This window comes from Hyperoodon ampullatus, assembly GCF_949752795.1.
Source record: "Hyperoodon ampullatus genome assembly, chromosome: 18".
Classification (NCBI taxonomy): domain Eukaryota; kingdom Metazoa; phylum Chordata; class Mammalia; order Artiodactyla; family Ziphiidae; genus Hyperoodon; species Hyperoodon ampullatus.
In genome coordinates this window covers 18,775,800-18,801,600 of record NC_136931.1, presented here as the reverse complement: position 1 = coordinate 18,801,600, position 25,801 = coordinate 18,775,800, and the positions used below count along the sequence as shown (strand labels likewise).

The following is a 25,801-nucleotide window of genomic DNA, read 5'->3' as shown; positions in this document are numbered from 1 at the left end:
TATGCCCCATGGGCTTCTTGTCCTTAGGTTTTGAAATTGGTCAGTGATAAAGACGGGAACCATGAGGCAGTCTACCTTTCTGACCATTCTTCTCCACCAAACCGGCCCCAGTTGCAGACAAGGGACTAACCTTGGTCACACTTGCTCAATAAAGGCAATTTAGGGCAGCTCACAGCTGCCTTTGGTTCAGGGCTTGCATGCATCTGTGAGAACATGGGAGTACATTCCTACTGTCATGGGTTGGGGATTTGCCTGACAACAGGGAGCCTTGTGCAAAGGCTGACTTGCCCAGACTGTGTAAACATGACTCCTGTCTGACCCAATCTGGCACCTATCCCAGGGATCCTCTGGAGCTAATTCTTCAAGCAGACTGTACTTGTCTTTGAAGGATCCCTGACCCAGGCTTTAGTTTTCTCTACTGAAGTAAATCACCAGCGGATCTTGGGAACTTGTTGCCTCCCAGTGGCTCCAGGGGGAAGCAAGGCCCTCACACTCCAGGTGCCCTAGTACTTGCTTAGTGAGCCCTGTCACCCTCCTCTCATTACTGGATGGTGACCGCATTCTTCCCCTCTGTGCTGGATACAGACTTCTCCCAGGAAACCTTCTAAGGGAGGGACGCCAGAGACTCCTTACAGCACTCAAGCTTCCTAGTGGAATTAATTTCTGCGAGGCCTTTGTTGTTTATCTCCTTCAATCCTTCTCCTGGTGTGCTAATCCCTTTTGCAGTGGGTACAGTTTGTGAAGCTGTCAGCCCTTTAATGTTGGCAAACTGTAAATGAGTACAGAAACAGCAGTGAGCACATTATAACGGCAGAGTGGTTTTCAATCCTTTGTTTCTATGCTTACAGGAGACTGAGATGACTAGTATTAAGATCTGTAAGTTGCTGCCTGTTATTGCAGCACTGAATTGCACCTTAGTGGATAGTTAGGTTAGGAAACCAAGTCTGTTTGTTGGTTTTATAACTGCAACAGTAGGGCCCGAGTATACATACACATGGAAATTACTCACTTTGGGAGGTTTAACAACTTGTAGATAAGAAGATAAAGATGTACAAAAAATATAAAGTGAAATGGGTGCAGGTAGGATAGAAAAGTAGAGATGCTTATGGAATCTTAGAATTGGCAGGAAGAAGACATTTCCTTGTGTAATTTATCTTCCCATATGATAGTAAGTCTGTGCCACAGGGCAAGAGGGCACACCTTGAATCAAAGTTCCTGTATATTGTTTCCCTAGACCTGTGCAGTCCAGTGTGGTAGCTACTAGCTACATGTAGCTAGTTAAGTTAAATAAAATTTAAAAATTCAATTCCTCAGTCGCACTAATCACATTTCAAGTGCTCAACAGCCATATGTGGCTAATGGCTACTACTGCACAGTGCAGATATAGAACCTATTCGTCACTGCAGAATAATTGCCAACTCAGAGTTAAGGCATTTGTGGTTTGGAAAGGAATAGGGAAAGAGAGTGTGCTTACAAGAGATACCAGTTTTGGTAAAAAAAAATTGGTCCTGTTGACTGTAGTTTGTCTTTGGTGAGTGCTGTGTCTAGTTAAACATTTCTCAATGGAAAGCCAAGTTTAGGATGTACTTTGCTTTTCCTCACTTGCCTTAAGTTCTTAGTGTCTGAAACTTCTCACGAACCCCTCCCCTTTTTTGGTGGGGGGTAAAGGGATCAGGGAGTATGGTGGGAAAGCACATAAGATAGTCAGATTTTAAAAGGTTTTAAAGGAATTACTTGCTCCCCTGTTCAAAGTTAGTTTTTATTAAAGAGATTCATACGTACCCTGTTCCTTGGCACCACTGCCAGAGGAAACTAGCAATCTTTACAACCATTATCAGAGTCAGGAAGCAGGGAGGTAGAGATAGCTTTTAACTAAAACCCCTCATGGCTCAGGCAGATTCTACTTTCTTTCCTAATGGCCATTACTATCCAGTCTATGCTGCTACAAGGGACCCACTGCAGCCCTTGTAGCGTCCCTCTATCAAAAGAAACAGCCTTTTACTGGAGGCAGGTGGCCTGGGAAAGCCCAGTCTTAGTGCTGACAAAACGGGAGACTCTCTTCCCCTTAATTGGCTTTGGCATAGGATGAGAATGGGAATGCAGGTAAAACGTCTGGGCCAGGAAGCTTCACTTTCACAGCATCTCCCCTGCCCCCAGACTCTAAGGTCAGTTTTGACTGAGACAAAGGGGGTCCCTACAGATAGTAGAAAAGACGGACTCCCTTAGTGCAAGTTTTCACCATGGTGGAATGGTGCTGTTGGATATGCTTTTTCCTTCCACGTGTTAAGCTAGGAAACCCGAGAGGATGTTAACTAGTGTGGCTGACACTGCAGTCACAGAACCCTCAGGGGCTTGTGGTAGAACCTCATGGATATCACAGGATCATCAGTCTGAATCCAGGTCATGGGGGCTGTCATAGCCAAACTCCTTCTGCACATCCAAAGGGTATTTGCTCCACATCTGTGGTCCTCTGTTGTCTCCTTCTTCACTGAGGCTGTTGTAATCATCAGAGACTAGAATGAGATAACAGGAATGGGCTCTAATTGTATGGTTTTCTACATGACCACAAAAGCCCCTTCCCTTCTCAAAAAAGTCTGTTTTGTTTCCTATTATAAAATACTTGCTCAATAAAGAAAATTTAGAATATAGAACAATTTTTTTAAAAGCAATAAAATTCTTACCATGTAAACCAAGTCCTTTAACATTGGAGTGCTTTGTCATTTTCCCCTCATTTCCCCTCGTTTTCCCTTGTTATAATAGTTGTAGTCATATTGCAAATATAATTTTGTTCCTTGCCACTTCCCCAATAGAATATCCCATAGCTTGATTAACTGTTCCTCTATCATCAAACACCAAGAAAGTCAAAGAACTGTGGTGCCAGAGCATCCTTCTTTCCTCTTCCCCCAGGTACCACGTCTGTGTTGTTGCACAGGTAAATGCAACAATTCTTTGGTTTGTGAAAACCCTGGGCCCACTCCTACTGGCAAACCTCTCCAGCACTCTATTCAAAGTAGGAGGGAAAGGACCCATCGCTAGGCAATGAAAGAACTAAGGATTTGAACCCAGGCCTAACTGACATTATACCTCCAGCAGCCCCCCTGGGAACACTGGTCCTTGCATGTCCTACAGCTCCACAAGCTTGTGATCAAGCTGGTGGAGCTCAAAGGGCAGAAAAGGAAAACCAGCTAGGATACACCTGTCAACCTTGCTCACACCTCAGTCCCAGATCCCATCAGTCCCTCCCCAACCAGGGCTGCGACCACCTACCTCTGGAATCTTCATCTCCGTCACTGTTCTCCTCCTCTGGGTACTCGTTGCGCCAATTATTCTCACTGTTCTCATCATCTTCATCTTCATAAATGTCCACTGGTTGTTGGTCATCATTCACCTGCACATCTCAATATAAACATGAGTATAAGTCAAAACCTCTAAAGTTATGCTCTGCAGGAAGTTATCAGCAGACCAACTTGGAGAGGTGTCATTTAAGGGTGATGTGTGAAAAAGAGAAAACATAGGTGTTAGTTTGCTAGAGGCTGTAGTAACCTTAAGCTATGAGAGGGAGACAGTAGCCCTACTCTACTCAGAGTCCAGCTCCAGGAACCACATTTCCTGCTTGGATGATCTGATCTCTACCAGAAGGGAACGCAGCAGGGTGCGGAGGAGAGACAGCTCTGAGCAGGTGATGGCAGTGATCTTCAAACTGCTGAAGGCCAGCCAGGTAGGAGAGGGATTATATGGATTACAGGTGATGCCAAAGGTTAGAGCCAAAACCCAAGTGTGAAATGCAGAAAGGAGGGGGGCTATGCAGTAGTCCAAGGTGGGTACCTGACTGTGAGACTAGTTATAGTGCAGGTGTGGGATAGGGTGCTTCTCTCATAATAAGAGGATGAGAGGTAGACCTTAAATTTCTCATTAATAATTTTAGAATTTAATAACGTCAGGATGTTAGCTTTCTTAATCCAAGGTTTTTCACCCTTTAAGATACAATTAAAAAAAAAAAAAAAAGCTTTTGTTTCCATAGGTCCCTTACACAAAATGGCTAAGTATTTCCATATAGCCTATGCACATTCTCTCATATACTTTATTCTTCTAAATTTTTACTTATTTATTTTTTAAATTAATTTTTATTGGAGTATAGTTGCTTTACTCTTCTCATATACTTTAAATCATCTCTAGATTACTTGTAATACCTAATACATTGCAAATACTATGTAAATAGTTGCCAGTGTGCAGCAAAATCAAATTTTGCCTTTTGTGACTTTCTGGAATTACCCCCACCGGAATATTTTTGATCTGTGGTTGGTTAAATTTGGGGATGCAGAGCCCACAGAACCTGCAAATTACATAGGGCCAGCTGCATAAACAAGACTATGTTGCAAACCTCGTAAGAGACTCATTAAGAGCAAAAATTATCCATGTAGACCGTCTTTCCCAAAATTCCTGCACTAAACCCAGGTTTCTAAAAGGCATTTAGCATAAATTTTGCCTTTTAAGCAAGGATAAGAAGAACTAAGAACAATGGCGATCAGGAGTAGAACCTAGGGAGGCAAGGCCTGTGACTAGAAAATGAACTGAGGCTACCTCATGCCCCTGCCTCATGGGCCCCCTTACCAACTCCCACTCTTGGCTATAGGGCTGCACAGAGAGGATGTTCTCAATCCATCCTGGAGTGGCCATGTCCAAATAGTAAATGTCATACACATAGTTGTCCTTCTGTTCCTCCTGGTACCCAACTCTTGGTCCATCTTCAGATACAGTCAGCCGCTCACGGATCAACTCTACAGAATTGCAGAGGATCACATCTGGGTCAGATGTCTGTAAAGAGAACAGCAGATGATACACGCATAACTTAAAACATGGATGTCCCAAGAGGAGGAACCTAAGACCTCGGTGAAGGAAGCCTCCCTGCAGTTCTCTATGTTGAATTCAAAATTCTTATCCGCATGGCCTACTAGTCTCTTCTCAGTTTAGTACTTTTTTTAAGATAGAAGCTTACAAGATAGCTTCCTGCTCTTTTGTGCTTGGCTGACATAAGAGAGCACACGGGAAGACTGGCCTGAGGAAGGGGAGAGCCAGCAGAGCTGGCTAGTCTTGCCCCCAGGCTCTGCTTCTACAGGTCTTCTCTGAGCTCCTTTGGTATGACGTTCTCCCCTTGGAGATCCACAGGCCGACAGCAGCACCCCTATGGTTGACCCCCAAATGGGTCTGCATTTTGTGTGGCCTCCTATAGGGGCCTAAGGGCGATTCCTGGACCCTGGTGACTACCACCAGTCATCACCCACCACTTGGCGTGCTCACCCTGACATCCTGCTTTTAATCACAAACGAGGAGTGGCCTCCCCTATAATCCTTCTTCTGATAGTTTGAGATGGATTGCCCCAGAATAGAACTTGCCCAGGTAAGATATGCTCCAGTGGCAAGAGGCTGTGTTGTCTAGGGTAGCACAGGTCACTTTGGAAACCAGAGGGACACGCTGCCAGTCACTCTCGACAGGTTCATCACTGGAAGCCCTGCATCTCAAACCAGACACCATACAGGGGGAAGCAGGGGATGTCCCATGGCCAGGGCAGATAAAGGGAGACCAATGTTCTCATCATTTACAGGCTACAGGGAATTAATTCTTTCTTGCTCCAAAGTCAAAAGGAACTAGAGATGTCAGTTTTTGTGCAGACTCTTGACCAACCTCAAAGCTGCTCACAAGAAAACTTCTGGTTCCAACACACAAGCCCCCAGCTTTCAGTGCAACAAATTATGCAGCCATTAAAATATTTACAAAAACTAGCAATACAGGGACTTCCCTGGTGGCGCAGTGGTTAAGAATCTGCCTGCCAATGCAGGGGACATGGGTTCAAGCCCTGGTCCGGGAAGATCCCACATGCCGCGGAGCAACTAAGCCCGTGCGCCACAACTACTGAGCCTGCAACTCTAAAGCCCGCAATCCCCAACTACTGAAGCCCGCGCACCTACAGCCTGTGCTTCGCAACAAGAGAAGCCACTGCAATGGGAAGCCCACGCACAGCAACGAAGACCCAACACAACCCAAAATAAATAAATAAATAAATAAATAAACCAAAACAACAGGGGCTTCCCTGGTAGCGCAGTGGTTAAGAATTCACCTGCCAATGCAGGGGACACGGGTTCGAGCCCTGGTCCAGGAAGATCCCACATGCCACGGTGCAACTAAGCCCATGCGCCACAACTACTGAGTCTGTGCTCTAGAGCCCGTGTGCCACAAGTACTGAAACCCGCATGCCTAGAGCCCGTGCTCTGCAACAAGAGAAGCCACTGCAATGAGAAGTCTGCGCACCGCAACGAAAGTAGCCCCCACTCACCACAACTAGAGAAAGCCCGCGTGCAGCAACGAAGACCCAATGCAGCCAAAAATAAAATTAAAAAAAAAAAAAAGTAGCAATACAGAAAAACGCCAGACATAGAATTTTACACTCAAAAGGAAATAAACCAGTTTTACACTCAAAAGGAAATAAACCAATTTTACTCCAGTTATCTTTGGGATGGGGGTAAAATGGGTGCTTCGCCCCTGCCCTTTTACTTTCAATTTTGCCACTATTTTTTCAAATTTCCTGTAATGAACATATATTATTTTCATAAAAAAATTGTTTTAAAGTCTAGTCTGTGTATGTTTACCTATATTTTCTATTATGCTACATACAGCATTTTCTATTATTAAACATAAATAAGTATTTTCCCATCTTTCCAGTCTTCATGGTTATCAATTTAATGGTCCAAGCAGTTGCACATGTCAATTTCTTAGACATAATTTTTAGCCTCCATACACAACATTGCAATGAATGTGTCAATTCTTGCATTTGAAAAATGGAGATAAAAGTACCTACCTTATATGGTTTTTGTGAGGATAAAATGAGTTAAAGTGGGGGGGGAAGTACCTAACACAGTACTTGACACGTAATTACTTAGTACACCAATAGTTGCTTTTGTTAATACCATAGCTATTTGCTTCTGCTGAATTATCTCCCTAGGATAAATCCTGGGGGTGAAATTACTAAATAAAATGAACTGAACTTTTCCCCTTTAATTTTTCAGATTTGTTGTCAAATATACTTTGTTTAAAACTTAAGATCATGTCAGGACTTCCCTGGTGGCTCAGTAGTTAAGACTCCACGCTCCCAATGCAGGGGGCCTGGGTTCGATCCCTGGTTGGGGAACTAGATCTCACATGTGTGCCGCAACTAAGGAGCCCACCTGCCGCAACTAAGACCCCATGCAACCAAATAAGTAAATAGATAAATAAAATAAAAACTTAAAAAAAAAAAAACCCCAAAACTGAGATCATTTCAATTTAAGAAGAAACCCACTGTAATGTGGCAGAGAAATGCTCTCACTAATTTTAAAATCTCTTTAGAGACTTCCCTGGTGGTACAATGGTTAAGAATCCGCCTGTCAATGCAGGGGACATGGGTCCAAGCCCTGGTCTGGGAAGATCCCACATGCTGCGGAGCAACTAAGCCTGTGTGCCACAACTACTGAGCCTGCGCTCTAGAGCCGGCGAGCCACAACTACCTAGAGCCCGTGCTCCACAACAAGAGAAGCCACCGCAATGAGAAGCCCGTGCACCACAAGGAAGAGTAGCCCCTGCTCACCGCAACTAGAGAAAGCCTGCGTGCAGCAACGATGACCCAACGCAGCCAACAACAAAAAAATCTCTTTAGATTTTTGGACAGCTTTAGAATCCAAACAATAAAAATAGTTTTAAAATACTAGGCTCCAATCTATTTTTAGGATGCCTGATATTACTGTAAAGCCCTGCTGTTTTCCCAAAGGCTTGCATCAATTTTAAGCACAACAGTCGTACAATTTTAATCACAGCCTTGCCAGCAGAGCTACTGGCAACCCTTTTCCTGATAGTCTAGTAGGCATAAAACCTGAAGTTTGCTTTCAGTTTAAATTTATGTTCTTTAATAATCATTCTGCACAAACATTTTTGATGTGTTTACATTTTGTATTGCATTCTTGGGAAAATCTGTGTTCATATCCTTCCTAACTTGTCTACTAGTTTTTCTTATATGATTTAATGAGCTATTTAATTGACTTGATTCCACTGAACATTGGTTTGCTTTTAAAACTGTGTAACTCATGATGCAGTGTGGAATTAGTTTTGGTAAAAGAGGTGGTTATGGACATTATGCCCAAATGGTTATCCAGGTATAATAGGAATGTGATTAAATATCTTTTGCTTGATATATTTTGAATAAAAATTTCATTAAAAAAATTAATTTATTTTTTATTTTTGGCTGTGTTGGGTCTTCATTGCTGTGTGCGGGCTTTCTCTAGTTGCGGCGAGTGGGGGCTACTCTTTGTTGTGGTGCGCAGGCTTCTCATTGCGGTGGCTTCTCTTGTTGCAGAGCACAGGCTCTAGGTGTGCAGGCTTCAGTAGTTGCAGCACACGGGCTCAGTAGTTGTGGTGCACAGGCTTAGTTGCTCTGCAGCATTTGGGATCTTCCCGGACCAGGGTTTGAACTTGTGTCCCCAGCATTGAGCACTGGCAGGTGGATTCTTAACCACTGCGCCACCAGGGAAGCCCAAAATTTCATTTTTTAAACTTCAAAAACTTAAAAGGAGATTTGAAAAATGTTTATCAAGAGGGGGCATACCTTAGATTGAGAATTTTCTATTTCTTTGGTCTTATTGCATGTAGTTGACTTTGCTTTTTGGAAGTGAGGTACAAAACTAACTTAGAAAATGTAATTAGTAGAAAGTAACCCTGGGGGCTTCCCTGGTGGCACAGTGGTTGAGAATCCACCTGCCAATGCAGGGGAGAGGGGTTCAATCCCTGGTCCAGGAAGATCCCACATGCCGCGGAACAACTAAGCCTGTGCGCCACAACTACTAAGCCTGAGCTCTACACCCCGCGAGCCACAACTACTGAAGCCTGCGCGCCTAGAGCCCGTGCTCTGCAACAAGAGAAGCCACCACAATGAGAAGCCCGCACACCGCAACGAAGAGTAGACCCCACTCGCCTCAACTAGAGAAAGCCCACGCACAGCAATGAAGACCCAACAGAGCCAAAGATAAACTAAAAAAAAAAAAAAGAAAAGTAACACTGAATTAAATGTGAGAAGACTTGCATTCTAATCCAAAATCTGCCTCAAACTTGGTATGCTACCCAGGCCTGGTCCTTTAACCTCCCTTTGATGAGTTTTCCCATCTGCTTTATCTTTACGTTGGTCAGAATCCTCCAGTGATTCCCCATCTCTGGGTGAAAGGCAATGTATCCTTGCAACTACCTAGTTGAAAGGGTTTAGCAGGTATCCTCTCCCCAAATTCCTTACTATCTTCCCCCATCCCCCTGGGCTCCATGCACAATGACCTTGCAAACACTAGACAAATTCGGCTTGAGGGTCTTTGCACTTAGAGCTCCTCAGTGTGGAATCCCTCTGCCCAAGATATCCGCAGTGCCTTGCCATTCAAGTCTTTACTCAAAAGTCATTTTCTCAGTGAAAATGACATTGAAATGGGAGCACGCTCCCCCCGCCCCCAATAGCCCATTTCACCATCTGACATTGAATTTGTTTGATGTTTCTCTCCTCTACCTGAATGTTAGGTCCTCACTGCTGTATCCACAGAACCTAAGAACCATGCCTGGCACATAGTGGGCGCTGAGTAAATACTTGTTGAATGGATAATCTAACCTGTAAAACATGTCCATCAAGCTGGATGGATTATCCATCTCTAAAGTGAAGCCATGTGTACCCTCCTTAACTGTGTGCTAACTGCGTACTCTGTCCCGAGAACCCCAGAGCTCGACTCCCGGCGTGTACTCACTTTGCAGGAGATCGCGGCGGCCTCTGGGTCTCCTTCCTCGTGGACCAGGTCCAACAGCTGGAAGCCTGCGTCCTCGGCGGCTTCTGGGCTTCCCGGCGCGTCCTCGGACCCCAAGCCGCCCGAAGGAATTCCCGAGGATCGGCGGCTAGAGACTACCTTGTAGCGGCCGTTCTGCCGGATCTCCCGAGCCGACGCACGGAGATGACGGCGGATACGCTGCTGGCTGCCCTGGGACGGGCGCAGGGCGGCTCGCACGAGCGGCTGTACTGGCTCCTCCTGCGGGGAGCGGAGAGGGGGGAAAAGGCGAGGGTGTAGGGCGGCATAAGCAGGGGTTCGTGAAATGGTTAAGGAAAATGATGCGCCCCAGCTGCGCCCTAAGATCCCTTTCACACTGGCTCCCTCCCGGCCCTATACCTGGGAGCGCACGGTGGCCACCAACTGGAAGACATTATTTTCTGCTGCTCTCTCCAGATCCTCCGGAGGCGTCTTTTGGGCTCCCGACTCAACTGCGCTGGAGCAGAGGCGTTTACAAGCAAGGACAAGTGCCTCAGCGGGTTCCGCACTGCGTTTCCGCTTCACGCGGAGGACCGCTGTCATGCCGACCTCCATAGCAGCTGTCGTGGAGCACTATGGGAATGCGCGGGGTGCGACGGAAGAGCTTTCCAGTTCTGCTTCCGGGCCCCGCCCCCGGCACGCTCAGCGGGCCCAAGGAAGTCCCGCCTTTGCACGCCTGCCGCGGCAAGATGGCGGTGGCGGCGGAAGTGAGTTGAGTTGTTCTCCTGGCCGGTGAGGCGCCGGGCTGGTTGGGAAGGTAGGGTCGCGGTTGAAGGGTGGGGTCCAGCCAGCATCCTGTGCTCAGCCCAAGGCTTCGGCGGAGGAATGTTGCATGGTCGTACTGGGACACTGGGGTACTCATCTCTTCGGGACGCTGGAGGAACTTTCTAGAGTCCGTATGGGGCGGCTCAGAGCTCCCGGGCCGGCGGTAGTGCGGGGTTCTAGGCGGTCCCTGGCTCTGCCATCCAGTCGGGTCATTGCTTCTAGCTGGGCCTGTGACTGAGCACCTCCGCCGGGACCTTTATCATAGTACTTGGTGCCTCTCCCTTCAGCGATAGAGACCCGCGCCGCAATCTTAACGGAGCTCCTGCCATCGCGCCCCGACTGGGCCACGGTTCCCTGGCTCACTGGTCTTTCCCAGTCACAGTATTCTCAGTAGTTGGAAATCTCAGTAGTTGGAAACCAGTCTATCTACCACACACTGGCCAGAGCGGCCCTGTAAAAGCGTACATCCAACGTAGATACTCTTTTGCTTAAAACCCTTGAGTGGCTCCCAGTGCATTTAGAACAAAGTCCAAACACTTTTCTGCAGCCGACATTGCAGAAGCCCACCCCTAGTCGCCCATCATTTCTTCTGCTCAAAGTGCTTCAGTCACTCATGCTTTTGTCACTCTGCACCTAGTTCTTTACATCTTAGGACCTTTTCTTGGAAAAGTTGGGGTAAGGATTCCTGAAATATGAGCATTGCACTTTCACAGCTTTTAACCTGGGTTTTTCTGTAGGCCTCAACTTAGATGCCCTTTTCCTCAGAGAGTCTTTCCATAACTTTGTTATTCTCTTTCATAGCGCCCTGTATATTTCCTTTCTTGTCCTCAGGTTTCTTGCCCTCAGGTAGTCTTTAATTGTATATATTTACTCTCTTTCCCCCATTAGGGTCTGTAAATTCTTGGAGGACAAGGACCTCCTCTGTATTGTTTATGATAGTCCTCTAGTCCTAATACAGTGCCTGGTATACAGAAGGTGCCTAGTAAATTTTGAATAAATGAACCAGACGTCTGCCCTGAAATCTGACTAGTAAAGCAATTAGGGCTTGGCATGGTGATTTCCATTAACCGCGTGAGTTCACAGCTCTTGGAGAATGAGGAGGAGGTTAGAGTACCCTGAATCTGGAGTATGGGCTCCTTCTTGGAGAGGACAAGTACTAATAATACGAAGAGATTCATCCATAGAAGATGTTTAGTGTTCACCCAGAGAGGTTACAGGACATGGTTCCTGTCCTCAAGCATTTATTTAGACTTATATGAAACCAGTGACTTCTCTACAGATCTGAAAAGACACTGGTCCTAGTTACAGCCTCTGCAACATCATAGATGAAAAGGGAATTCCATAAATTACAGTTCTTTACTATACTCTTAACCTTTAAGTGACTTTACGGTTGATTCCACATGGACCACAGGATAAGGGTTTCAGGACTCTTCACAATATGGACCCCACCAACATGTTTGACTCCTTGTTCAGTGAAACTTCAGCTAAACGGATTAGTTCACTGTGCATGATTGTCTAAGCCTTTCTAATCTGGTGAAGTGCTTTCTCCCTCTCCTCACCCACCTAAATCCTACCCATCTTTTAAACTTTTGTCTACTACAACATTTGTTGGACACGGTTATCTAAAGCATATTACATATTATGGTAGTTCTAGATACTCTGTCTTTTAATAATAAGTATTAGAGATGTGCAGAGCTGATTGTAGCAGCGCTTTTCAAACTGTAGGTTGCAACCCTTTGGTGAGTTATTAAATCAATTTAGTGGATCGTGACCAGCATAAAAAATTAAAATTAAATACAGTGGACTATATCAGAGGGTCTTGCCTACAGGAGGACTAAGTATTGTTTTGTGAAACTTTACATGTGAGTGTGTATGTTGTGTCTCAAGGTAAAGCATATTTCTTACTGGGGTTGTCAGAAAGCTTGAGAGCCACTAAATTAGAGAATAGATATGCTGAAGTAGAGTTAGAGGTAGAGTTTTACTGAAGGACAAGTTGACTACTTTGAACCAGTCCAGTGACTGCCTGAGTCTTTTCAGAAAAGATTGTTCTCCATCCTCTAGTGTAAGAATTCAGTGTTTACTTAGTTTAGATAACTTCAAAAGAAAGTAACTCTTGCCAGTAAAATGCCTTAGGAATGTTTAGGGTCCTGTGGAGTAAGCATTCTTTCTAAGGTTTCCTGATGATGGATCAGTGTTTATCAAGAAATGAAGGGGAGTGTGGAACACTTGCTGTTTTCTGAATGATAAGAGGGAGGGCACTGTGAGAGGCCATATCTGCTGAGAAGTACTTTCAGACTTTGAGCTTTGGTGTTTCTCTCTCAGAAATAGATCTCTTTGGAGAAACAGGCCATATAAGATATGCATCTGGTGACATTTATTTGAAGACTGTTTTCTTTTCAGACGGAGAAAGGTTTTTAAAAATTGTTTTTAAAATTGAATATGGAGTGGATAAGTAATCATAAAAAATAGTAAGGCATAAAGAATGACAATATCATGGACACCTGTATTCCCACCACCCCGTTTTTTTAATTTTTAATTTTTAAAAAAAAATTTATTTACCTTGGCTGTGTTGGATCTTCGTTGCTGCGTGTGGGCTTTCTCTAGTTGCGGCGAGCGGGGGCTACTCTTTGTTGCGGTGCGCGGGCTTCTCATTGCAGTGGCTTCTCTTGCTGCAGAGCACCGGCTCTAGGCGCGTGGGCTTCAGTAGTTGCAGCTCGTGGGCTCAGTAGTTGTAGCTCACAGGCTTCAGTAGTTGTGGCGCACAGGCTTAGTTGCTCCGCGGCATGTGGGATCTTCCCGGACCAGGGCTTGAACCCGTGACCCCTGCATTGGCAGGCGGATTCTTAACCACTGCGCCACCAGGGAAGCCCCCACCACCCAGTTTTAGGAAAATAGCAATACTGTTACTTTTGAAGTCCCTTGTGTGGCCCTCGTTGATTCCATCCTTTTCCCCTCCCTCTTAGAGGTAACCACTATCCTCATTCCCTGCCATGCTTTTTAGTGTGATCCCTGAAGAATATATTGTTCTATGTTGAATAGTTATAAATTTCATATGAATGGAATCATTTGTATTCTGTGATTTGCTTCTTTTTTGGCTCAATGTTATATTCCTGGGATTAGCCATGTTTGCATATAGCTCTGATTTGTTCAGGTGAGGTTTCTTTGTTGGTTTGAATTGCTTTTTCTTTGTATTTTTCCTTAAACTAAGTGTTTACCTTTCTGAGGCAGTATTGGTGACACTCGTTTACCACCACCCCAATCTCTTTGTGTTCTCCTTTCCTTCTAGCCCTTTCCTTTGCATTATTTCTCTTCTTACCTGCCTTCACCTGAGGCTGTACTCAGGTGCACCTGTAAGGCTCATTTGACCCTATTGGAATCATTGAGGACTGCTGAAGTTTCCAGATAGCTTTCTGAGTTTTTGTCTTAATAGTATTTGATGTTATGCGCTGAATATAAAACCAAGTAACTCTGCTGGAAAGATTAAAATGCTGATTAACAAATATTTTCAGTGGCTCTGACATTTTTGTCTATTTCTTGATTTCTTTTTTTTTTTTCCTCTACATTTTTGGTCATTACAATTTGAAGAGATTTCTGACGATCAGACCTGTCTACAAGCAGCTGGCAAGGCTGCTTTTCTATGCTAAAACTGAGGAGCTAATTGGCACCATGAAAGTCTTCTGTGGGCGGGCCAACCCAACCACGGGATCTGTGGAGTGGCTGGAGGAGGATGAGCATTATGATTACCACCAGGAGATCGCAAGGTAACAAGGGTTTTTCCACAGTTGGCTGCAGCTGGGTGGGGCCCTTGATCTCAAAGCAGATGCCTTGGAATCCAGTCTGAGTGGGGAATAGGCTGTCACCCAGTGCTTCTGATCAGGGCAGGTGTTGGTCACCAGCAGGTGTGCTCAGCTAAGTAGGTTTGTGTGGGAGTTAGTCAAAGTTATGCCTGTGTGGAGAGTCAGACAGTTTGTGGCAGCTGTACCTGAGTCCGCGAGGATCTGTCTTGTGGACCAAAGAGGACCCAAGGTTCAGTAGTAGTAGTAGTAGTAGTAGTAGTAGTAGTAGACGAGTTTATGAAATTTAATTATTTACTTGCATCACTGAAATGGTGACACATTTATCATATAGTTAAATTCTCTTTAATGGAAAAAGTGGGAAAAAATGAGGGTTTTTTTTTTCCTTTGGAGGGATGTTTAAAAGTATGTAAATGAGTTACTGTTGTTTAGCAATCATTAAGTGCATATGACACCGTGCTAAGGCTGTGAATACCAAAATGACAAAGATAAGGTTCTCATCCTCAAAGAACATGCAGTTTTGTGGACTAGACAGACATATAAAAAATTATGACACAATGAGATAAAAGTCAGTGGAAATGGGCACAAAAGTACGTGGAAGCAGCAAGAACCAACTGGGCTGGGAGGGCGATATTTGAATGATTTCCTGAATCTAAAGGGAGGGAGATGGCTTTCTGAGCAGCAGGGATTATGTGCAAACTTCCACATGAGCTAGTTTGAGGAATGGCTAGTAGGTCAGTGTGGCTGGAGTGTGGTGCAAAATTAGGGCTATGGTGAGAGAGGATGCTGAAAAGGTAGGCAGGGGTCATGTTGTAATTGGTGGTAGCAAAATGCAGGAAGAGGAACCGGATTGTATAAGTTCTAGTTTAGCCACTTCTTAAGCTACTTGACTTCTTAACGTCAAGTAGCTTGACATTGGCCAAGCTACTAAACTTCTCTGAGGATCAGTGTAGTAATATATGCCTCATATACAGTATAACAGTATATACCTCAGTATAACAATATGTATATCTCAGCATATAATACCCTTTTCTTATGGTTATTTGATGAGTGAATGAAATACAATGTCTGGTACAGAGTCAGGGCTCAAACACATTACTTTCTTTCTAAATATTTTGGACGTTATTTTCTGAGTGATTGAGGTGTTAAATGGGGAAGAAAAAAGATGAGGTTGCATTTTGGAACATTAACCTGAGAGCAGTGTGGAAAGTGGGCTGGAGAGTGTGGAAAGTGGGTTGGAGAGTGTGAAAACCATATGGGCATTTGGGTGGATATTGCAACCCCAAGACTGAGACAGTGGAGGTGGAGAGAGGAGGAAAAAGCTTTGAGAGAGCTTGAGTTTGGTAACTCATTGGATGCAGTGATGGAAGGAGAGAGAGAAAATTAAGTAAGCACCAAGACTTCTGGTTAGAGTGACTAGGTGGATGGAACTGTTGTTCTTGAGAAGAACGCAGGAGGAATGGGTGTTGTTGGGGTGATGAAGATTAGGTATCTGGCTTTGGACATCCAGATGGAAATGCCACTGGGCAGATAAATATGGGTCTGGAGACAGTTTGCAGTTGTTAGAGTTGAAACTGGAAGAGATTGCAGGCTTTCAGAGATTGTGTAGAATGTGAAAGGTAGAGGGCTGGAGAAGGAATCCTGGAATAGCTGATGAGGCAAGACAACCAGGAGGGTATGGCCAGAGAGTAGAAAGGAAGAGAACGTTTCAGGAAGAGGGAGTGTCCAGCAGGGTCAGAGAAATCCTGGATGTTAGTGATGTGAGTGAGCTGGTGGTGCTTAGGGAGAGTGATGTCAGGGGAGTGAGTGGGTGTGAGGCAGGGAAGATGGGGCAGTGAAAATGCCCCTTAAAAGGTGGAGAAAAGTAGAAGGGACCAGATTTCAACTAAACACTCGCAGGTGGGTTCAAATGTTAAAAACCTTGGTATGCCATTAAAAAAAATAAGAAGCCTTTGCTTTTGGTGCAGTGTTCCTCAAAATTTAGAGTATGAAATACCTGTGTCACAGTTGCCTGGAGCACCAGTTCAAGTGCAGATTTCCAGACTCCAGCTCCATCTTCTAGATCAGAAGCTCTTTGTGTGTATTGTGGGAATCTGCATGTAAAATAAGCTCTTCATTAATTCTGATGGCGACCTGAAGCTGGAGGTCCTCTGTTTAATGAGAGTGCCTCAACTCTCACCTGGAATTCTCAGAAAGCATCTTTGGGCTGAGCCTATTGAGTTCTGGGGGCTTATCCTGACCCTGCCAGAGATTTTTCAAGTTTGTGAATTACTACGATAGAAAATATGGATAAGCAGCTCTCCTCCCTGTAGTTTGGTGAACGTTTCTTAGTTGTCCCTGATGACAACTAAGGGAAAGTGCCAGGCATGATACCCTTCACATATACAGCAGGCATATACTTTCCCTTTCCCCGATTCCTCTCCCCAGTGTTAAATCTGTGATCATCCCAATGTACAAATGTATGCAAGATTATGTAAAGTATTGGACACATCTGAGCTGTTCCTGAGGAAAAAATCGTATGATGTACAACATGATCAGTATACTAGGACTATAGAATTACTGTGACAGGGCTAACTATCAGCATTTTTAGTCCGAGATTCTTTACTGAAAATAAACATCTGTCTCTGAGATTTTTTTCTGCAGTACAGGAGAATGACAGCTTATAGCTCTATTAAAATAGTTTAAAATGGGCCTGGATATTTGTTCCATCTGATAAAAGAATATATTTATATATGTGAATATTCTCATATGTTGATGTTTATCATTATTAGCAGAAGTTTCTGACCTGTCTTTTTATTTTTTTAGGTCATCCTATGCTGATATGCTGCATGACAAAGACAGGGTAAGTATAGAAGGAAACTGTTATCTTGATGTGGTGTTTGAAACCTTCCATTACAAGAAGGTTAAAAACTTCCCCCAGAGACATGATGTTAGAATGATGCAGAGAGGCAGTACGGTGTAGTGGTTGGGAAATCAGGAAGCTGGGTCCTACTTCCTGCTCTGTTTTTGACTTGAGCGTGACCTTGGAGAAAACATGGGACCTCTGCAAACCTCATTTATTAGAATTTACAATGAGTGGGCCATACTAGCTGATTTCCATGATCTCTAGATAAAAATACTTTAATTACACAGTTTCACCTTGTATAGTCAGTTTGTAATTTTAAAATAAAATCTCTAGAGGTCACTGCAGACTGTATTTTGTAAAGCATATTTGGCTTTCACTGCAGAATTACATTTCAGCTTTTGTCCTTTGTTTCATCTGAGTTTTCTTTGTCGGTTTGAGTAAATGTTACAGTTCTGGTCTTATGATGGCTAGCAACCCAGGATTTCCTGGTCTACCAGAGTGCTTGACTAGTCAGCCTCATCCAGATGGTTCAGAAATTGGGAGGCTTGAAGTAGAAGGATGCAGGGCCACACTTAAAAACTGAGCAGTGCACTGCAGAAAGATCAGGGAACGTGGCAGGGCTGGTCATGAGGCTGTGTTGTTGGTGGTGTCTCCTTCACCCAGCCCTGGTTAACTGCTCAGCTTGCCTACTTCTTGGCAACACTATGACAGAAGGACCTCCTTCAGCACCATTAGTGTGTAGGCTCCACGGGAGGGGCTAGGTGCCTCTCTAATTTTTGTCAAATATCTGAGTGCCTTTGCTGAGCTGTTGGGGAATTACAGAATGTGGAACAAATACTGTTCCCGGCTTTTGACTAATCCTTTCTAGTTTAATGGTCTTCTTCTTGGACTCGTGGGCCTGTGAGCCTCTTTGATTTTAGTGTCATCTCCAGTGAGGGTCCTTTCTGACCCAGCTTCCAGGGGATTTGGACAAATGGCATTGTCATCCATCTGGTCAGCCAAGCCAGATGGCGCCCTTTTCCTTATCTGAGCCTGTAGTTAGTTGGTCATCAAATGCTATGGTTCTTTCAGCCCCATTGCCTGCTCAGCCGTCATTTACTGGCGTTGGTCCCTCTTCTCCTTCCTCTATACAGCAGCCCAAGGGGTCTTTCTGAAATGCCCATCTGACCATGTTACTCCTCTGGTTAAAACCCTTCAGTGGCCTCTTCCTGCTTTTTTTTTTTTTGCGGTACGTGGGCCTCTCACTGTTGTGGCCTCTCCCATTGTGGAGCACAGGCTCCGGACGCGCAGGCTCAGCGGCCACGGCTCACGGGCCCAGCCACTCCGCAGCATGTGGGATCCTCCCGGACCGGGGCACGAACCCACGTCCCCTGCATCAGCAGGCGGACTCTCAACCACTGCGCCACCAGGGAAGCCCAGGACTCTTGATAGATACTACCAATTGCCTTTTAAGAGGGCTCCAATAGTAGCTTTAAAGTTGGATAATTAATTTTATTTATTTTATATACAGCAGGTTCTTATTAGTTATCTATTTTATACATATTAGTGTATACATGTCAATCCCAGTCTCCCAATTCATCCCCACCCCCCCACCCCCTGCCACTTTCCCCTCTTGGTGTCCATACGTTTGTTCTCTACCTCTGTGTCTCTGTTTCTGCCCTGCAAACCGGTTCATCTGCACCATTTTTCTAGATTCAAAGTTAGATAATTAAAAAGTGATAGCTAATTTAATGAGTGTTATTAATTTGGAACATATGCGGGCCCTGGTTTACCTTTGAGGATGCTGCTAATTAGGGTTCTCAGGTGATCAGCTCACTGAAACTCCCAGCCCAGCTCCTGGTCCCACTCTCTTTCTTGTTACCCCACAGGCACAGCTACACAAAACTGTGCCCTCCTGCTTTTTGGGGATACAGTGTATTTGATGTTGATTTTCCTAGTTCAACAGTTCTAACAGTTGCCATCCTGGTTTTTTTTAACTTTTTTTTTCTTTCATCGTGGTAAAAAGTACATAACATAAAATGACATACTGATTTTATCCAAAGCATAAATGCAGTTACTTTAGGAGTCAAATATTTCTGTGAGGCTTATTGTGAAAATAGCAGTCTCAGGGCTTCCCTGGTGGTGCAGTGGTTAAGAATCCGCCTGCCAATGCAGGGGACACAGGTTTGTGCCCTGGTCTGGGGAAGATCCCACATGCCGCGGAGCAACTAAGCCTGTGCGCCACAACTACTGAGCCTGTGCTCTAGAGCCCGCAAGCCACAACTACTGAGCCCATGAGCAACAACTACTGGAGCCTGTGTGCCTAGAGCCTGTGCTCCGCAGCAAGAGAAGCCGCCACAATGAGAAGCCCGCGCTCTGCAACGAAGAGTAGCCCCCGCTTGCTGCAATTAGAGAAAGCCTGCGTGCAGCAACAAAGACCCAACACAGCCAAAAAATAAGTAAATAAAAAATAATTTCTAATAAATAAATAAATAAAATAAAATTGGGTAGACAGAATACACACACACATAGAAAAACACCCCGTATAAAAAAGGGGGAGGGAACTTCCCTGGTGGCACAGTGGTTAAGAACCCACCTGCCAATGCAGGGGACACAGGTTTGAGCCCTGGTCCGGGAAGATCTCACATACTGTGGAGCAGCTAAGCCCATGAGCTACAACTACTGAGCCTGCACTCTAGAGCCCACGAGCCACAACTACTGAAGCCTGTGCGTCTAGAGCCCGTGCTCCACAACAAGAGAAGCAACCGCAATGATAAGCCCGGGCACTGCAACGAAGAGTAGCCCCCGCTCACTGCAACTAGAGAAAGCCTGCACTCAGCAACGAAGACCCGACACAGCCAAAGATAAATAAATAAACAAATAAATTTATTTTAAAAAAAGAAAAAAGCAGTCCCCTGGTGTATCATCCCCCAGACAGTATCTTTTAATGGTTACCTTCAGAGGCAACCTCATTTCTTTTCTTTGAGCTGTTTTATGTTTACTTCCAGATCTAAATAACTATTATCTATTGACTTCCCACTGTGAGAGCTGAGAGTTTAGTATTCTTTCAGCTCCTCCTTCCCACTCGTTCTCCGTTTGTCCCAATGTAGTTATAATTTTTGCTAAATTAATATTCAGTGTTTCAGTAGACAAGTCACTTAAATTCTTTGTGCCTCTGTTTTCTCATCTGTAAAATAGGGATAACGATAATACGTCCTTTTGATGGATTGTAATGGGGTAAACACATAAATGTGCATGTTAGTTAAAATCGTATGTTGACTTTATTAGGCATGTGTAAACACTGTTCACAGTTGAGCTATGTGATATACTTTGATTGCTTTTTCTTTCTTGAATAACTCTTTATTAATATCTTATTTTTGCTTTATTTTCTTTCTTTTTTTTTCTTTCTTTTTTGGCCACGCCTTGCTCCTTGCAGGATCTTAAGTTCCCCGACTAGGGATCGAACCCGCGCCCTCGGCAGTAAAAGCGTGGCGTCCTAACCACTGGGCTGCCAGGGAATTCCCTTGCTTTGTTTTCTATGTACTCATCCTTTTATGCCCAAACTTTCTCCCAGTAGTATAAATTTCCTTTCTGAAGGAAAGGTCAAAACAATCAGCTATTCTGTCAGTTTCATCTTCTTGGAGATTGTCTCTGGGATCATTTTGCCCTGCTGCAGTCTGGACTGGGTGCCTTCTAGACCTGCTGTGTATCTGTCGTCCTGGGATTCTTGTTTATTGTCTGTAGACTTCCTTCATTCCTCTTTTTTTATTGGGTCCTCCATTTCCTGGATACCATGTATTCCTCTTTGGTTCCCTCCCTCTTTGGTGAAGCTCATCCTTTCTCACTTTCCTGTGAGAGCGTTCGTGGGAAGTAAGATTTTTGAGACTTGGCTTATCCAAAAACTTCTGTATTCTCTCCTCACACTTAAGGCTGGATTCTAGTTTGGAAATCACTTAAGAATTTTGACAGTATCACTCCATTTTCTTTTTAAGTCTAGTACTATTTTAAAGGCTTTGACATTTTAAAGTCTAGTACTATTCGTATTCTTTAAAAACCTTTTTGTTATAACATAGACACACAAAACAGTATAAAATGTATATGTATAGTTTAAAGAAGAATAACAAAACAAATGCTCATAGACTCACTACTCAGCTTAGGAAATGGAACATTACCATTACTTGGAATTCCTTATGTGTTCCTTGATGGCATTTGTTTTCCTCCTTCCAGAAGTTTCCACTGTCTTGAATTTTGTATCACTCTCTTGCTTTTCTTTATAGTTTTACCACCTACTACATGTCCTTAAAATATAAATTCTTAGTTTTGCCTGTTTTTGAACTTTACACAATGGAGTCATAATGTGTTTATTCTTTGTGACTTATCTTTTTGCTCAGCGTTGTTTTTGAGATTCATCCATTTTGCATGTAGCTGTAAGTTCATTCATTTTCACCGCTGTACAGATTCTACTGTGTAAATACATCACTACTTACCCATTCTGCTGATAGGCTTTGGGGCTGTTTCCAGCTTCCTTCTATTGTAAGTAGTGCTACCTGGAACATTCCAGTAACTGTATTCTGGTGCATATGCGTACTTTTCTCTAGGGTGTGTATACCTGGGAATGGAATTGCTGGCCATCAGCCATCAGGTGTGTTTAGCTCTAGGGGTAATGTCAGATTCTTTTCCAAACTACTTGTGCCAATTTACATTCTCACGACCTGTGTATTAACCAATTTTTACATCTCTGACAATCTGGTAGGATTGAACTAGTCTCTCACTATAGTTTTAATTTGCATTCCCCTGATCACTGCTGAATGTGAGCTTTTTTCATTTTTTGTTGGCTATTCATGTTTCCTCTTTTATGACCTAGTAATTTGTAGGAATTCTTTATATATTCTGGGTACTAACCATTTGTCAGTTATATGTATTGCTGGTCTCTTAGTTTGTGGCGTTTTTTTTCACAATACAAGTTCTTAAATTTAATGTCAAATTTATCTTATATTTTCTTTATTGACTGGTGCTTTTTATCCCATATTTAAGAAATCCTTCCTTTTGCCAAGGGTTTAAAAGCTTTGTTTTTTATTTACTGATTTGGGATCCTGTAATCTTTCTCAGTTCTCTTAATTCTAATAATTATTTGTAGGTGTTTTGGGTTTTCTTCACACTCATCTCATATGTGATTAATAATAATTTTCTTCCTTTCTATCTAGATCTTATTTCATTTTTTCTTGCTCTAATGTGTTGGATAGAATCTCTAATATAATGTTCACTTCATCTGATTTTTGGGGAATTTATTTGCTAAAGATTGTTTTTAATATCCTTTAATCTCTTTTGTTTATTTATTTACTTATTCGGTTGCATTGGGTCTTTGTTGCTGCACGTGGGCTTTCTCCAGTTGCGGCGGGTCGGGGCTACTCTTCATTGCGGTGCGCGGGCTTCTCATTGCAGTGGCTTCTCTTACTGCGGAGCATGGGCTCTAGGTGTGTGGGCTTCAGTAGTTGTGGCACTCAGGCTCTAGGGCACTAAGGCTTCAGTAGTTGTGGCACATGGGGTTAGTTGCTTCACGGCATGTGGGATCTTCCTGAACCAGGGATCAAACCTGTGTCCCTGCATTGGCAGGCAGATTCTTAACCACTGCACCACCAGGGAAGTACCCCCCTGGTGGACTCTTTAATCTCTGCAGCATATATACTGATATCACCACCTCATCACCTGCCCTTCGTTCCCAGTTTTTGGCTACTTGTACTTCTTTTTCTTCCTTTACCATTTTTTTCCTTTTCTTTTTTGGACTGGTCTTACCAGAGGTTCTTCAAGTTTTTAGTCTTTTGAAATAATTAAATTTTATCTTCATTGATTTCTGTTTTATATTTGTTTCCTAATTCATTGATTATTCTTTATTATTTTTATTCATCTACTCATTTGGAGTTTATTTTGCAGTGCCTGTCTCATCTTTTGTCTTTTTTTAATGCATTTCTCTCCAAATATTGCTCTAGCCATCCCATGAGTTTTGATATATAGGTTTGTTTTTTTTTTTGCGGTACGCGAGCCTCTCTGTTGTGGCCTCTCCCGTTGCAGAGCACAGGCTCCGGACGCGCAGGCCTAGTGGCCATGGCCCACGGACCCAGCCGCTCCGCGGCATGTGGGATCCTCCCGGACTGGGGCACAAACCTGTGTCCCCTGCATCAGCAGGTGGACTCCCAACCACTGCGCCACCGGGGAAGCCCCCTAGATATTTTCTAATTCCCTTTTGCTTTAGTCTTTCACCTGTGAGTTTAAAATTTCTTAATGTTCAAAAATCTTTTTTTCTGGGGCTTCCCTGGTGGCGCAGTGGTTGAGAGTCCGCCTGCCAATGCAGGGGACGCGGGTTCATGCCCCAGTCTGGGAGGATCCCACATGCCGCAGAGCTGCTGGGCCCATGAGCCATGGCCGCTGAGCCTGCGCATCCGGAGCCTGTGCTCCGCAACGGGAGAGGCCACAAGAGTGAGAGGCCCAAGTACCGCAAAAAAAAAAAACAACTTTTTTCTTTAGTTACATTTTTGTTATTGAGATTTCTAACTTGATTGTACTGTGGTCAGAGAATATTTCCCTTTTTGATACCAGTCCCGTATCAAAATATAGCCCTGTATTCATTTTCTACTGCATAACAAATTATCCCCAAATTTAATGGCTTAAAGAGTTATCTCACTTTTTTTTAAATTAATTAATTAATTTTATTTTTGGCTGCTTTGTGTCTTCGTTGCTGCGTGTGGACTTTCTCTAGTTGTGGCGAGCAGGGGCTACTGTTCACTGTGGTGCATGGGCTTCTTATTGTGGTGGCTTGTCTTGTTGAGCACGGGCTCTAGGCGTGCAGCCTTCAGTAGTGTGGCATGAGGGCTCAATAGTTGTGGCTCTTGGGCTCTAGAGCGCAGGCTCAGTAGTTGTGGCACACGGGCTTAGTTGCTTCATGGCACGTGGGATCTTCCCAGACCAGGGCTCGAACCTGCATTGGCAGGCAGATTCTTAACCACTGTGCCACCAGGGAAGTCCATATCTCACAGTTTTTGTGGGTCAGAAATCTGGACTCAGCTTAGCTTGAGTTCCCTGCCTCTGGGTCTCTTATAGGCTGTGATCAAGGTGTCAGCTGGTAGGGGAGTCATCTTAAGGCTCAACTCAGGTGAATCCACTTCTAGGTGTTTGGCCTCTTTTTTTTTAAATGTTTATGTATGTATGTATGTATGTATGTATGTATGTATGTATGGCTGTGACAGGTCTTAGTTGCGGCACGCGGGATCTTCATTGTGGCACGTGGGCTTCTCTCTAGTTGTGGCCCGTGTGCTCAGTAGTTGCAGCGCATGGGCTTAGTTGCCCCTCAGCATGTGGGATCTTAGTTCCCTGACCAGGGATTGAACCCGTGTCCCCTGCATTGGAAGGCGGATTCTTAACCACTGGACCACCAGGGAAGTCCATGTTTGGCTTCTTAATATTGCTTACTGACTTGGCAAGGTCATCAGTGCATTTAAACAGATTTACATATATTTCCCCCATCATTTTTAGTTATTTTCAACAGAAGGGTCAGGGTACTTAATCAGCCAAACTCTTATAGAGGAAAAAATGTGTCTGCTTAAGCTACTAAGGAGCAGAACTAAAAACGAAGAAATGATTTTGTGAGAGGAAAATATTTTTTAGCCCAGGAAGCTGTATGAATTAGAGTCCAGTGAGGAGACCAAAAGCAACGTTACATATTTCAACAGAGGGAATTTAATAGAGGGAATTGGTTACACAGGTGTGGGAGGGCTGGGAGGCACCAGGGTAGCCTAGTGATAGTAATTGCAGGAAGCAGTCCCCTTTCCTAGGGCTGGGGACACAAAGGGAGAAGACTGGCATTTCCAGAACCTAGATGTGTGGAGGAGAGGTCCTGTGAGGCTAGTGCTCAGATCTCTGAGGGGAATCTCTGCTTGAGTGCTGCTGCTAGCTCTGAAGGGCCCAAGGAGAGCCCTTATGTGGGAAGGAACAAGCTTTCTCCTTTCTCCTACCTTCCAGTCACCCTCTAGTTCCCCTGTTGTCCAGTCCTAACAGCTGGAAAGAGGAGAATGTAGTTTGCAGAGCCCTAGCCCCAGCATGTCTAAGCAGAGTATAGAAGAGTGGATGTGAAGGGGAGAGACAATCGCTTAATTTAAGAGGTTGACCTAGTGCCCCTGGAGACTCAGGAGGCCTGCCCAACTCAGCCAGTGTAAGTCACAGAGGTTATAGGGTCATGACTTACACTGCTGCTGCCAACCATGACTTCAGAACTTCACAAAGCACTTATTTATAATAACTGGTATGAAATAACAGCTGTTTCTCCCTTTTTTTAGAATATGAAATATTACCAAGGTATCCGGGCTGCTGTGAGCAGGGTGAAGGACAAAGGACAGAAGGCCTTGGTTCTTGACATTGGCACTGGCACTGGACTCTTGTCAATGATGGCTGTCGCGGCTGGTGCTGACTTCTGCTATGCCATTGAGGTGAGGCACACTCTTCACATGTGTGTCCTGTGTCCTATGTGGGAAGTCTGTTGTGTCCCTTGCACTCTGCCCATCTGTTTGTTCACA

General features: G+C 44.2%; 2 protein-coding genes across 4 annotated transcripts in view; one reads left to right on the top strand and one right to left on the bottom strand.

Moving 5' to 3' along the window:
- Positions 1 to 1,784: 1,784 nt before the first annotated feature.
- SLC7A6OS (solute carrier family 7 member 6 opposite strand) lies at positions 1,785 to 10,409 on the bottom strand (the record flags this gene model as incomplete). The annotated part of the gene is made up of 5 exons (XM_079723342.1): positions 1,785 to 2,513; positions 3,268 to 3,388; positions 4,612 to 4,815; positions 9,801 to 10,076; positions 10,215 to 10,409. 5 exons carry the CDS (start codon positions 10,407 to 10,409, stop codon positions 2,386 to 2,388), a joined length of 924 nt encoding a protein of 307 aa, XP_079579468.1. The 3' UTR covers positions 1,785 to 2,385.
- Positions 10,410 to 14,270: 3,861 nt separating this feature from the next.
- Positions 14,271 to 25,801, top strand: part of PRMT7 (protein arginine methyltransferase 7) — a gene marked incomplete at its 5' end in the record, with an annotated part of 44,683 nt that continues 33,152 nt past the window's right edge. The window contains 3 exons of one of the 3 annotated variants that reach the window (XM_079723339.1): positions 14,271 to 14,380; positions 17,219 to 17,255; positions 25,565 to 25,714. In XM_079723339.1, coding sequence (XP_079579465.1) covers positions 14,286 to 14,380; positions 17,219 to 17,255; positions 25,565 to 25,714 — 282 coding nt within the window. The remainder of the gene's footprint in view (positions 14,381 to 17,218; positions 17,256 to 25,564; positions 25,715 to 25,801) is intronic. The other 2 variants (XM_079723340.1, XM_079723341.1) reach the window with 2 other exon arrangements.